The sequence below is a fragment of the Nipponia nippon genome, unplaced genomic scaffold (genome assembly GCF_047370975.1).
Source record: "Nipponia nippon isolate SJK-2023a ecotype South Korea unplaced genomic scaffold, ASM4737097v1 scaffold_59, whole genome shotgun sequence".
NCBI classification, from domain to species: domain Eukaryota; kingdom Metazoa; phylum Chordata; class Aves; order Pelecaniformes; family Threskiornithidae; genus Nipponia; species Nipponia nippon.
This window is the reverse complement of record NW_028262379.1, coordinates 396,277-408,404: the sequence shown is the minus strand read 5'-3', so window position 1 is coordinate 408,404 and position 12,128 is coordinate 396,277. Positions and strand designations below refer to the sequence as shown.

The 12,128-nt window shown below is 61.2% G+C and overlaps 2 protein-coding genes across 2 annotated transcripts in view; both read right to left on the bottom strand.

Annotated features, from left to right (window-relative positions):
• Positions 1–2,031: 2,031 nt before the first annotated feature.
• LOC148051663 (SUN domain-containing protein 5-like) lies at positions 2,032–7,779 on the bottom strand. Its single transcript, XM_087735489.1, has 11 exons — positions 7,497–7,779; positions 7,162–7,246; positions 6,531–6,598; positions 5,860–5,921; positions 5,618–5,658; positions 5,271–5,364; positions 4,612–4,687; positions 3,911–4,023; positions 3,137–3,304; positions 2,695–2,784; positions 2,032–2,163 (listed from the first exon to the last, which is right to left on the bottom strand). The coding sequence occupies exons 1-11, from the start codon at positions 7,777–7,779 to the stop codon at positions 2,032–2,034; spliced, it is 1,212 nt and encodes a 403-aa protein (XP_087591615.1).
• A 3,328-nt stretch (positions 7,780–11,107) lies between these two features.
• LOC148051662 (SUN domain-containing protein 5-like) overlaps positions 11,108–12,128 on the bottom strand; it is a 7,261-nt gene continuing 6,240 nt past the window's right edge. Inside the window, exon 11 of the mRNA XM_087735488.1 lies at positions 11,108–11,239. Coding sequence (XP_087591614.1) covers positions 11,108–11,239 — 132 coding nt within the window. The remainder of the gene's footprint in view (positions 11,240–12,128) is intronic.

Genomic DNA, 12,128 nt, shown 5'->3' with positions numbered 1-12,128 from the left:
AAGAGAACGGAGAGAGGAGGGAGGGCAAGGGAGGAGGGGAAAAGAATAGGGGAGAGAGAAAGAAAGAGAAGGAGGAGTTTATCGCCACCACCTCGAGTCCTGATGATATTCTGCTGGGTCTCTGGTGGCCTCAGGCTTCGTCGGGGACCAAGTGGGGGGGGGAGGTTTGAGGGTGCAGGAACAGAAGGTGTGGTCTCTCACGCGCCACTGCCGCCGCCGCCCCGCCAAGGGGCACGTGTGGTCCTTATATAGGGGCTCACGCATGCGCGGCTCACAAATGCGTACATGCGGTTCGCCACGGATGTGCTGTCCCCGCCTCTGCTCTTTTCGCGCCTTTTTTGCCCCCGCCTCGGCTCTTTTCGCGCCTTTAGTCTGTGCGCAGGCGCAAGAGGTTGTTTTTCTCAAAGCTGTAGAGAAGATGGTCTTTTCAAAGCGCGACGCTGGATGGCGCTATAGCGGCAATGTCGAGACAAAAACCACTTTTTTCTATCGGTCCCTTACACCAACCCACCCCTTTGGCCAAAGGTTTCCAGACACAGCTGTCCTAGGGACTTTGGCCCGATAGGATCCAATCCTTCCCTTAGGTACCTTTACAGGCCAACCCTGCGAGGCCTTCGCCGCGCCTGACGGGCAGGCAACCGCCCTTTCAATCCGAAAAGGAATGCCTTTACCTTGCCAGGGGTCCTGCTCAGAGCTCTTCGGTCCGCGCTTCGGAGGTTCTTCCCGAGAATCCCTCGGAGCCGGCTGGGGGTCCTGCGATGCCGCGGATGCGTTGAGATTCAGAAGCAGAGTCCCATCTGGGTCGCCCAAACTGTCACCGAAATGGGGAATCAACCTCTTCACAGCAATGTAGCATCGAGAAGCAGGCATTCTCTTTATTACAGCGCTGGATGCACGGGGGATGGTCCCACCTAAGGTGCCTACCGTCATGCAAAGCTAATGGGCAAATTGCCCTTTCTGCTTAGCTTTAGAAACCATTTGCAGCAGCAGGAGAACCCCAAAAGCAAGCGGGGATGCCCACTCCCCAGCCCCATCTCTCAGGAACCCCTTGGCAGCCTCCAGCACCCCCCAGGGAATGCTCCTGCCACCCTGACCCCCTCCCAATACTCCCTGCTGTTAGACAGCTGCCAGGAAGACGGGCTTCTAACCCTCCCCATCCCTGGAATCCTTTGGAGGAGCTTTCCGAGTGGCTGCCCGCGATGTCCTTAGCGGAGAAGGCGTTGTAGCCCAGGACACGATGCCCATGATAGCAACAGCGGGAGGGAACAGCCAAGTGTTGCAAAATGCAGCACTGGGGGACCGAGGGGCCTCGAGTGTTAGATGGGGGAGCCCATGACGGGAACAGCGCAAGGGCTGCAGAACCGCACAGCCTTTCCGGGAAGCGCAGAGACGGTGGTCCGTCAAGAGGAAAGACGGGTCGGGGTCGTCCCAATGCCAAGGGGAGAATAACCAGGGGCCAAACGCTGGAAAATTCCCCGTCGACACTAATCAATGGGACACAAAAGGAGCCCCGACAGAGAGCAGCGAGCTCTAGAGCGGGGACGTTGATGGGCCGAGGAACGGGGGGGTTTCCCACAGGCCACTCAGACAGGCTCCCCACACCCCTTTCACAGAAACCGCGGGGTAACCGACAAACCGACAGCCGGGATGCTGGGAAGGTGCTAGGCCAAACGGTTCCGTCTGCTCCTGCGGCAGTTGTAAACTGCAGCCGGGCCCCTCTGCCTGCCCTGGGCTGGTGCCACTTGCGGAGCCTGCCGGGGTGGCGGGAGAAGGAGCGGTGCCAGGCTGGGCCTCTCCTCTCTGGAGTAAACCTTAGGAGTGCTTACTGCCTTCCTCAGGTTGAAGAACAACTGCAGGAGAAGTCCTAACGCTTCCCACACGCTCCCGCCCTCCCCCCAGAGGGCCTTCTTGCGCACCCCGCTTTGGAGACAGATCTTCTGCACCAATCTGAAGTGCCACATCTTTTTTATTTTTTTCTTCCTTCCCCTTCTGCTGCTCTCTTCTCTATGCCCTTCTCTTTTTCCTCTGGTTTCAGGCGAGGCTTTCGGGTTTTGCCATCTTCCCGTGAACCTGCACTCGATAAATGCAGGTGTACGCTGGGTTTCCCCAGTTGCTCTTCACCAGAAGTTTGACACGGGCAAAGGCTCTGGGAAGCGGCGCGTTCTGGCAAGAAAAGCGGGAAAAGGAAGCGGGGGTGTTTGTTAGGAGCGACAATGCGATGAAGGTGTCTCCCCCTGCCAGCCCTGCTCCTGCTCAGGAACGAGCTCCTGAAAGTGGGTGGGAGCGGCTGCGGAAAGCTGAGGCTCGCTGCTGGTACCGGGGCTGCTGGGGAGGCTGGGGAGACGGGAAGGGGGAAGGCAGCTGGCAGCCTCTGCATGCCGGCCCTGCTGGGGCTCAGCCTCCCTGCCCTCTGCCCGTTCCCTCTGCTGCTTGCTCTGTGCTGGCAGAGAGGCCGGGGAGGTGCTCCTGCGCGTGGGGCGGCTGCTGTGCAACCCCACCAAGCTCCCGCTGTCTGCTCTGCCTGCTTTCCTCCTGGCAGGCGTGAGAGCACGGGGAGAGAAGGGGCACGCTGTGCTGGGAGGAGAGGACACTGTCCCTCGGCCCAGGGAGAAAGCCTTCACGCTCTTCCTGCCATGGACTTGCAGGCAAACCTGGTTTGCTCCCCGGCACCTTGCCCCTGCGCGTGGACCGTACCTTCAGAGGGAAGGTCTGCATGGGCTCCTTTGCCACGTTGTACGTGAACGTCCCAAGGAGAGTTTCCTCTTCTCCGTCCGCATCCACTCCCTCAGGGGCAAAGCAGAAGGAGAGCAGCTCAGACTCGTCCCCACAAAGAGGGGACGGAGGTGCGGGATCAGCCCTGCTATCTCCCCACCCTCTCCTGGGGCTCTAGCAGTAGGCTAGCACTCGCTATGGTGGAGCTCAGTCTCGGCCTTGACTTCTGCTCAGGAACCCTGAGGTGCTTGTCCCGAACAAGTCTCAAGAGGGATGAAACCCCTAGAAGTGTCCCGCTAGGGCCGTGCAGTGCTCAGGAGAGAGCAGGATGCAAAGCTCAGAGGACACACAAAAGCAAGCAAGACGCTGCCATGGCTTTCCCCCAGGGCCAGATCCCCGCCAGAAGCGCCCAGCAGAGACTCACAAAGACAGCGACGTCTCTGGGGGCGCTGGTGACGGTCCCATCTGGAGAGACTTCTTTGGAGATGTGCTGCACAGTGACGGCAGTCAGATGGACGCGTGCTGGCAACCTGATGACCACCTGGCCCTGATGCCCTTGTAAAGGCCAGCAGTTTCCTGGGGAAACATCCGGCTGCAAGCAGAACGCGAGAGCAAGGAAGAGTGAGAGAGTGTTGGGGCCAACACAACGGCGCGCGTAGCTTGAAGCGTAGGCGCCGTTGTGTCCGTGGGGTCTATTTTGGCTTGCAAAGGAGGCGCGTGGGAGGAAATGGACAGAAGCAGGAGGCCTTCGTCCCTGCCTGACTGAAAGGGGGCCCTCAGGATTATGGGGCAGAGGAGAACAGCGGTTCTGAAAGCGTCCCAGTCAGGGCCTAGCAGAAACACCTCTCTGCCCAGTGGCTCTGCAGGGCACCCCCCACCTCCCGCCTGCCAGCCCCAAAAAGGCGCTCTTAGGGATGGGCGTGGAAACGGGGTCACCAGGGAGAAAGTCTTTCACCCAGCTGGGGCAGAGCACTGTGGGCGAGGTGCAGCAGTTTGGCTCCGTTCAGCTCCATTCCCCTCCGGAGGGGAAGCGCTGATTGCTAGCAAGCCCAGCCCTGTGTTGGAGCTTTGCTTTCGGGAACCTGAGCAACACTGTGGGCTTGAGCAGTGCCACTGGAGCGAGGGGAGAGCCCCTGAGGTCGGTCCTCAACTTCAGAGGGAGGCAGGAAACCTTCCCTGAGGAGTTCTGCTAGGATACCTGCAAAATAGTGTCGGGAGGCTTGGCAGCGCACAAGAGCCACAAAAGCCTGCAGCCCCAGGTCTCTTTGCAGATGTAGGTCTCGGAAGTTCTCTGCATGTCGATGGTGGCACCTGGAAGGGAGGGAGAGCAGGTGACTACTGGAAGAGGGCACATTCTAGGAGCACTCGGTGCTCAGACAGTATTTCTGATGCTGCCGGCCAGCTCCACGTCTGTCAGTCCTCTCCTCCTCCCCACGCTGCTGGGGGTGCCCAGCTGCACAGGGGAATGACGGCAGCCACGTGCCTGGTGGTGACTGCGTCTCTCACAGCGCCACGAGGAGAAGGTCTGAGGGTTCTGGGAGACGGCGGGCGCCCACGTCAATGACAGCAGACCAAAAGTGAGGGCTTGCGGCATGGGCAGCAAAGGATGGCCCAGCCATTCCCTCTTCGAAGGCAGCGGAGAGGAAGAGAGCCCTTCCAAGAGCACGGGAACACGGGCGGGGGCAGCGGCGGAGGCACCCGTGCCGAGGCCCCTGTGCGGAGGCCGAGGGCAGGACTGGGAGGGAGTCTGAGAGAGCCACTGTGCCACAGCCTTGCTCTTGGACCCCAGGAAGCACTGAAGCTCCCCCACTTTGGAGAGCGGCGCCCGGAGCACAGGCTTCTTTGGGGAGTGCTCCAGGCAAGCGCAGGGCAAGGAGACTGGGCTGCTTGTGTCCATACCAGAGCTTTTCAGGGCCCAGTCAGACATCTCGACGGAGACTTCCGAAGCCATGTGGGACGCTGCCTGGTTCACTTCCTGGGAACGCCATAAAGGAACACAGAAAAGGACCACATCAGCGGGCAGCTCAGCGTGGCTGCTAGCGCCGGCAGAGGCAAAGGGTCAGTGTCAGAAAGGCAAGGCAAGCCTTGTCCACAGAGCTGCAAGACTCGCTGCTGCTGACGTGAGCCACGAGGAGTGAGGAAGAGAATCTGTGTCCGCGGCCGCGGCCATGGCCGGCAGGTGGGCTGACGAGGGTCCCCACGCCCTCGTCCCCACCCTCCACGCTCTGCCCGTCAGCGGGGAGATGGGCTCGGGCCCTGCAAGCGACGGCTGGCCCCGTGAGCGTGCCTGGGTCTCATCCCTGCCTCAGGAGCCCAGCCAGAGGAGCCAGAGTGCCGGCGTGCCAAGGGAAGGCTGTCGGGAGTCCTGTGCTGCCTGAAGCAGCCTGCTTAAAGTGGGCCTGGAGAAGGGCCTGTGCAGCGCAGCAGCTCACCCAGCAAGGCCCTGGGGCAAAGGCTGGGTTGCTGCAGTCAGCAGTGCGACCCCACCAACAAGCCCAAGGAGTGCTTTCTCGGGGGTTCTGCCCAGCCAAGCCTCCTTCCCCAAAACGCAGCATCACCTTTGCCCTGCTGATCTCTGCCCTCAGTTGAGCCACCTCCTCCGTCAGAAGCTGCATCTTCTGGCTATGCTCCGCCAAGGAAACGCAAAAGTTCCTGCATGACAGGAAAGCAGATCTTGTCAGAGAGCGGCCCGTCCCCTCTGGGGAGCGTCTCAGCTCGGCAAGAAGGAGAGACACGTGTGCTTTCCCTGCTTTGCGCGTGCTTCCCTTCCACACCAGTTTGAGCAGAAGGCAAAGGCAGGTAGGAGGTATGGGAGCCCTGGCTGTTAGCAAAAGGAGTGCAGGGAGCACGAGGGCGGCTGACGCTTCTGCACAGAAGCAATTCCAGCTCCGGAAACGTCTCTTACCGCAGGGTCTTCAGGTCTTCTGCAGACACAAGGGCCAGCTCCTGAAAGGGAAAAAGGCTCGGTTCGAGCATCCGCTACCAGAGCCGCCGGGGCTTCCCAGGAGAGGCTTCCCTAGGAAGACTCGGCACAAGCTGCTGCTTCTTTGGGTCAGCCTGCGTGGCAGCAGGAGAGCCCGTGATTTCTCCAGCCGCTCTCAGCAGTGCTGTGTTGCAGGAGGTGCCTGTGGCAGAGGAGTCACCGACCTCTAGCAGTGCCTTTGTCCGCATTGTCCACCCTGGCAGTGAGGTCCCGCAGTAAACACCAGCTGCAATTCACATCATCAAGAGAGAGTTATTTTACTGGGGTCGCTAGCGATGCCTGCAGTGGCGTTGTCTGCTGCCTGTTGCCTTAGGGGTGGGGCAGCAGGTGAGCTGAGGAGGTGGGGAAGGTGGGGTGCGGAGAGAGGACGCGCCTCTGGCCGGAAGCCATCGGCCCAGGCTGGAGGGGACTGCGCAGCCGTGAGCCTCAGGTGTGCTCAGTGCCCCAGAGCTATTCCCCGCTTCCCCTCGCTGCTTCGGGGAGCCCCGAGACCAGGCTGCATGGGCTAGGAGAGGTACCTCCCCATGGGTCCCCCTGCACGGCCCCTCCCCTCTGGGAATCCCCACTTCAGGCTTGGAAGTAGCTACGCCCTTCTCTCGCGGACCTGCAGACTAAGCAAGCCCTGTGGTCCAGTGGCCAGAGCAGCAGCATGGCTGGGAGGCTCCCAGTCTTACTGGCAGTCCAAAAGGCAGTCCCAGTGCAGGCCATAGTCGGGAAGCGCTTGGGCCATGGGAGTTTCCGCCCAGAGCGGCCCAAAAGGAAAGCTGGCCAGCTGAAAGCTGGCATGCAGCACAGCCTGGCTGTCGCTCTCAGGTGTCTGCTCATGCAAACTCACCAAGAGCCACGGGGAGCCACAAGAAGACGACGTGGAAGATCCTCTTCTTCTGCAGGGCCATCTTTTGCCTGCAAAAGAGGAGGGAGTCCTGTGGCTGCCAATGCTCCAAGTCTTGGGCAAAGCCCTCCCCCGGTGGAGTTGCCTTTTCAGGCCGGAAAGCCAGCCTTTTGGAAGCCTCCTGCTGCCAGAGAGCTGCCAGAGCAGCGCCCAGGAGGAAGACGATTTCTGTCCACACCGTTCAACACTGCCGGCAGATCTCGCCCAGGGGAAGGGCTCCAGAAGCAGCATCCCAAAGGGACTGAAAATTATGCAGGGAAGTAAAGAGGCCGAGCAAATGAAGACTGCTTTTCAGCAGTCTTTCTGGTGGGGACCTTGCTCTCTCTTGGGCTGAGAAAGCAGGCCTGTTCTCACTTGCGATCACACAGCTCTCTCTTAGGGGTGCCGAGGGGCTTTGCTCTTGCCTCTCCCTGAGAACGGCCACAGCACGAGCAGCGCCCCAGCTTGGGCGCCCGACTGGGAGCCCTGGGCTGCTGCCTGGGGAACACCCTCTGCTCTCCCCTTGGCTTGCACCGGCCCTCAGACATCCCCTTTCTCTCCCCCGTCCACAGCAGAAACGTGATGTAATACGTACGCGGCGGAGATGCACGTCCTCAGCAGACGTCTCCACGGGGAGAGAAGGTCGCCTGCCGGATGGCAAGTAAGGCTGAAGGCTGTCCCTGCGCAAGGAAAGCAGAGAAAAGTTAGGCCTGCCTCTTGAGGTCTCTTCTCTAGGATGCCCAGCCCCGCGTGTCGCAGCTGCCTGCGGGGAGGCGGGCACCGTGTCCGACACACTCCCTCCCTGGGGCAAAGAGCAGGGCAGCCTGCACTTCTCCTGCCGCCTGTGACGTTTGGCCAGAGCTCCAGCGCAGCGCAGCTCTCCAAGTTCAGCCCCGAGGAGGTCACGGCAAGCAGCAGGGCTGAGCTTACTTGCAATTTCTGTGGCCTTGTCGCGCCACTTGGCAGGCCCTTGAGTGGCTGAGCCGGGAGCTGACATGGAAGAGAGTATCCCCAGCTCCACCTCCGTGCCGAGGTTCCTGTCGGAGGAAAAAGACAAGTGCCCGTTGCCCACCGTCCCCACGCCGCGGGAGCCGAGGCGGGCAGGAGTAGCCTGAGCGGCGGCCCTTGCCAGAGGACGGGCTGTCCCAGCAGCAGCGAGAGAGGCCAGCACAGCTGGGCTGCTCCCAGCGGGCCCCCCCTCTCCTTTCCCCATCCTTTGCTTTACAGGCCTGCAGTGGGAGCAAGCTGGCAGCAGCAGACCCGCGCCTCGGGAAGCCCAGCCGGCAGCACAGCGCGATTCTCAGCCCGTCCCTCCCTGCTCCCTGGCCCCTGGCCCCAACCTGCCCCGCGGCAGACACCTCCCAGTGGCCGTTCGCAGAGGGGGCACGGGCTGCTGTCCCCCGCCACGGCCCCCCCCACCTCTTCCCTGGGCACTCCCAGGTCTCCCGACCCCTCTCTGCGCCGCACAGCTGCTCCCATCAGCCAGGCAGGATCGCGCCTCAGCGTCCCGAGGGGGCCAGTCTCAGGCCCCAGGGGCTTGGCCTCCCCGTGCACCAAAAGCGCCCCGTGCAGCAGGGCTGGGCTCCGACCCTGCAGCACGAGGCTACCGCCTCCCCAAAAGCCCCTGCTGCACACTGCCTTTTGGCTGGGAGAGTGAGGCAGGCTTTCCGCCGAGACCCGTCCTCACAGAAGGGGGGCTTCGCAAGCCACGGGGCTCTTCTTCAGAAAACTTCTGTCGGCTTCCCCAGGCTGCTCCGCACCGCGCTGACCGTGCTAGGCCACGTCCCTGCTACCAGCCCAGCCTGATGCCCCGGGCAGATGCCAGGCTTCGTACCTACTCGTCTGGCAGCGGCTCGGCCCCGCTGCCTCCCCTGCCGGCTGTTGGCCAGCCTCGTTCCCCAAGGAGCCTTGGGAGGGCCCTTGGCGTCTTCTCTCGGGGGCCTTGCTCCACGCCATCTCTGGGCAAAGGCAGGCGCCCCGCTCCGCTCTTCCCCCTCAGCCCCAGCAGTGTGGCCTGCCCAGGCAAAAACAGCTCCGGCAGCAGCCCCACGCTGCCCCACAGCAGGAGCGCGCCTGCCCAGGGCAAGAGCCACACGGCAGCTGTGGGCTCCTTGCCCGTGCGCCACAGGGCTGTGCGGGCGGCCAGCTCTGACCTCACAGTGGTGGCTCTGACGTCACACTGGGGCTCCCCAGGGCGCAGCAGGCCGGGGAGACCCGGTGGGCTCCCCTGGGGCAGCACGGCTCTCCTGGGCGGTGGGAGCCCATGCCTGTGGGCCTCCCGAACCCTGCCACGTTCCCGTGCCGGGCGGCTGCCTGGCCTGTGCTGCCGGGCAGGCTTCCAGCTCTCCTGGGCATCCCCGGGAAACCAGAAAGGCTGCTGGAACGGGGGCTTTGCTCTCAACCCACGGGGCAGCTGCTTCTGCCAGCGTTTCTCCTTTCGGAACCGTTTTGTACGCCAAGAAGAAGAACCCAGGAAGAGGCAAGACGGGCTTGTACGAAAGGAGCTGATTTTCTACAAGCAGAACACCATTGTTTTAAATTCCTACCCCTCCCCTCCTTTGCTAGAGCCAAGATCAGAGGATCGTGTGGGATTATTCCGCATTCCTTCTGCCATTCCGGGTGGCTTCTTCGTGTGAAAAAGAAATGCACGGATGGTACTTCATCCCATTTACCCTCCCGCCTGCAAAGTACCATCAGTTGTACTACAGTAGTATATCTTAGAGTTCCATTCTTTGGCCATTTTTCCTGATCTTCGAGACTATTCATTGGCCACCAATTGTCACCATATTCTAGAAGCTGTTTTCGAGTGAGAGGCTCCCCTCCCAATTTCCTCCAATGTTTCAAGATACGGCCTAGGGGAGATCTTTTCCGAATGCCCCCTTCCGCAGAGGGCTTAGTACCCGCCATCAGAGATACGGCAACACCAAAGAGAGAGACCATCACTTTGCACAAACTAGTCAGAGGCATTCCCCAGAAGGGGACTCGAACCCCTAGATTACCATCAGTGGGACTCCAACCCACCCCTTTGGCCAAAGGTTTCCAGACACAGCTGTCCTAGGGACTTTGGCCCGATAGGATCCAATCCTTCCCTTAGGTACCTTTACAGGCCAACCCTGCGAGGCCTTCGCCGCGCCTGACGGGCAGGCAACCGCCCTTTCAATCCGAAAAGGAATGCCTTTACCTTGCCAGGGGTCCTGCTCAGAGCTCTTCGGTCCGCGCTTCCGAGGTTCTTCCCGAGAATCCCTCGGAGCCGGCTGGGGGTCCTGCGATGCCGCGGATGCGTTGAGATTCAGAAGCAGAGTCCCATCTGGGTCGCCCAAACTGTCACCGAAATGGGGAATCAACCTCTTCACAGCAATGTAGCATCGAGAAGCAGGCATTCTCTTTATTACAGCGCTGGATGCACGGGGGATGGTCCCACCTAAGGTGCCTACCGTCATGCAAAGCTAATGGGCAAATTGCCCTTTCTGCTTAGCTTTAGAAACCATTTGCAGCAGCAGGAGAACCCCAAAAGCAAGCGGGGATGCCCACTCCCCAGCCCCATCTCTCAGGAACCCCTTGGCAGCCTCCAGCACCCCCCAGGGAATGCTCCTGCCACCCTGACCCCCTCCCAATACTCCCTGCTGTTAGACAGCTGCCAGGAAGACGGGCTTCTAACCCTCCCCATCCCTGGAATCCTTTGGAGGAGCTTTCCGAGTGGCTGCCCGCGATGTCCTTAGCGGAGAAGGCGTTGTAGCCCAGGACACGATGCCCATGATAGCAACAGCGGGAGGGAACAGCCAAGTGTTGCAAAATGCAGCACTGGGGGACCGAGGGGCCTCGAGTGTTAGATGGGGGAGCCCATGACGGGAACAGCGCACGGGCTGCAGAACCGCACAGCCTTTCCGGGAAGCGCAGAGACGGTGGTCCGTCAAGAGGAAAGACGGGTCGGGGTCGTCCCAATGCCAAGGGGAGAATAACCAGGGGCCAAACGCTGGAAAATTCCCCGTCGACACTAATCAATGGGACACAAAAGGAGCCCCGACAGAGAGCAGCGAGCTCTAGAGCGGGGACGTTGATGGGCCGAGGAACGGGGGGGTTTCCCACAGGCCACTCAGACAGGCTCCCCACACCCCTTTCACAGAAACCGCGGGGTAACCGACAAACCGACAGCCGGGATGCTGGGAAGGTGCGAGGCCAAACGGTTCCGTCTGCTCCTGCGGCAGTTGTAAACTGCAGCCGGGCCCCTCTGCCTGCCCTGGGCTGGTGCCACTTGCGGAGCCTGCCGGGGTGGCGGGAGAAGGAGCGGTGCCAGGCTGGGCCTCTCCTCTCTGGAGTAAACCTTAGGAGTGCTTACTGCCTTCCTCAGGTTGAAGAAAAAATTCAGGAGAAGTCCTAACGCTTCCCACACGCTCCCGCCCTCCCCCCAGGGGGCCTTCTTGCGCACCCCGCTTTGGAGACAGATCTTCTGCACCAATCTGAAGTGCCACATCTTTTTTATTTTTTTCTTCCTTCCCCTTCTGCTGCTCTCTTCTCTATGCCCTTCTCTTTTTCCTCTGGTTTCAGGCGAGGCTTTCGGGTTTTGCCATCTTCCCGTGAACCTGCACTCGATAAATGCAGGTGTACGCTGGGTTTCCCCAGTTGCTCTTCACCAGAAGTTTGACACGGGCAAAGGCTCTGGGAAGCGGCGCGTTCTGGCAAGAAAAGCGGGAAAAGGAAGCGGGGGTGTTTGTTAGGAGCGACAATGCAATGAAGGTGTCTCCCCCTGCCAGCCCTGCTCCTGCTCAGGAACGAGCTCCTGAAAGTGGGTGGGAGCGGCTGCGGAAAGCTGAGGCTCGCTGCTGGTACCGGGGCTGCTGGGGAGGCTGGGGAGACAGGAAGGGGGAAGGCAGCTGGCAGCCTCTGCATGCCGGCCCTGCTGGGGCTCAGCCTCCCTGCCCTCTGCCCGTTCCCTCTGCTGCTTGCTCTGTGCTGGCAGAGAGGCCGGGGAGGTGCTCCTGCGCGTGGGGCGGCTGCTGTGCAACCCCACCAAGCTCCCGCTGTCTGCTCTGCCTGCTTTCCTCCTGGCAGGCGTGAGAGCACGGGGAGAGAAGGGGCACGCTGTGCTGGGAGGAGAGGACACTGTCCCTCGGCCCAGGGAGAAAGCCTTCACGCTCTTCCTGCCATGGACTTGCAGGCAAACCTGGTTTGCTCCCCGGCACCTTGCCCCTGCGCGTGGGCCGGTACCTTCAGAGGGAAGGTCTGCATGGGCTCCTTTGCCACGTTGTACGTGAACGTCCCAAGGAGAGTTTCCTCTTCTCCGTCCGCATCCACTCCCTCAGGGGCAAAGCAGAAGGAGAGCAGCTCAGACTCGTCCCCACAAAGAGGGGACGGAGGTGCGGGATCAGCCCTGCTATCTCCCCACCCTCTCCTGGGGCTCTAGCAGTAGGCTAGCACTCGCTATGGTGGAGCTCAGTCTCGGCCTTGACTTCTGCTCAGGAACCCTGAGGTGCTTGTCCCGAACAAGTCTCAAGAGGGATGAAACCCCTAGAGGCCTTGAAGTGTCCCGCTAGGGCCGTGCAGTGCTCAGGAGAGAGCAGGATG

What these genes read in the sequence shown, in the direction of transcription:
- LOC148051663 (XM_087735489.1), bottom strand. Translation starts at nt 7,779, where the DNA reads ATGGGGAAAGGAGAGGGGGGGCCCGCTGGGAGCAGCCCAGCTGTGCTG. An exon ending in AGGACGTGCATCTCCGCCGC is followed by an intron (nt 6,599 to 7,161) that starts GTACGTATTACA and finishes CCTCTTTTGCAG; the next exon opens with GCAAAAGATGGCCCTGCAGA. An exon ending in CTGGGCCCTGAAAAGCTCTG is followed by an intron (nt 4,024 to 4,611) that starts GTATGGACACAA and finishes CCTCCCTTCCAG; the next exon opens with GTGCCACCATCGACATGCAG.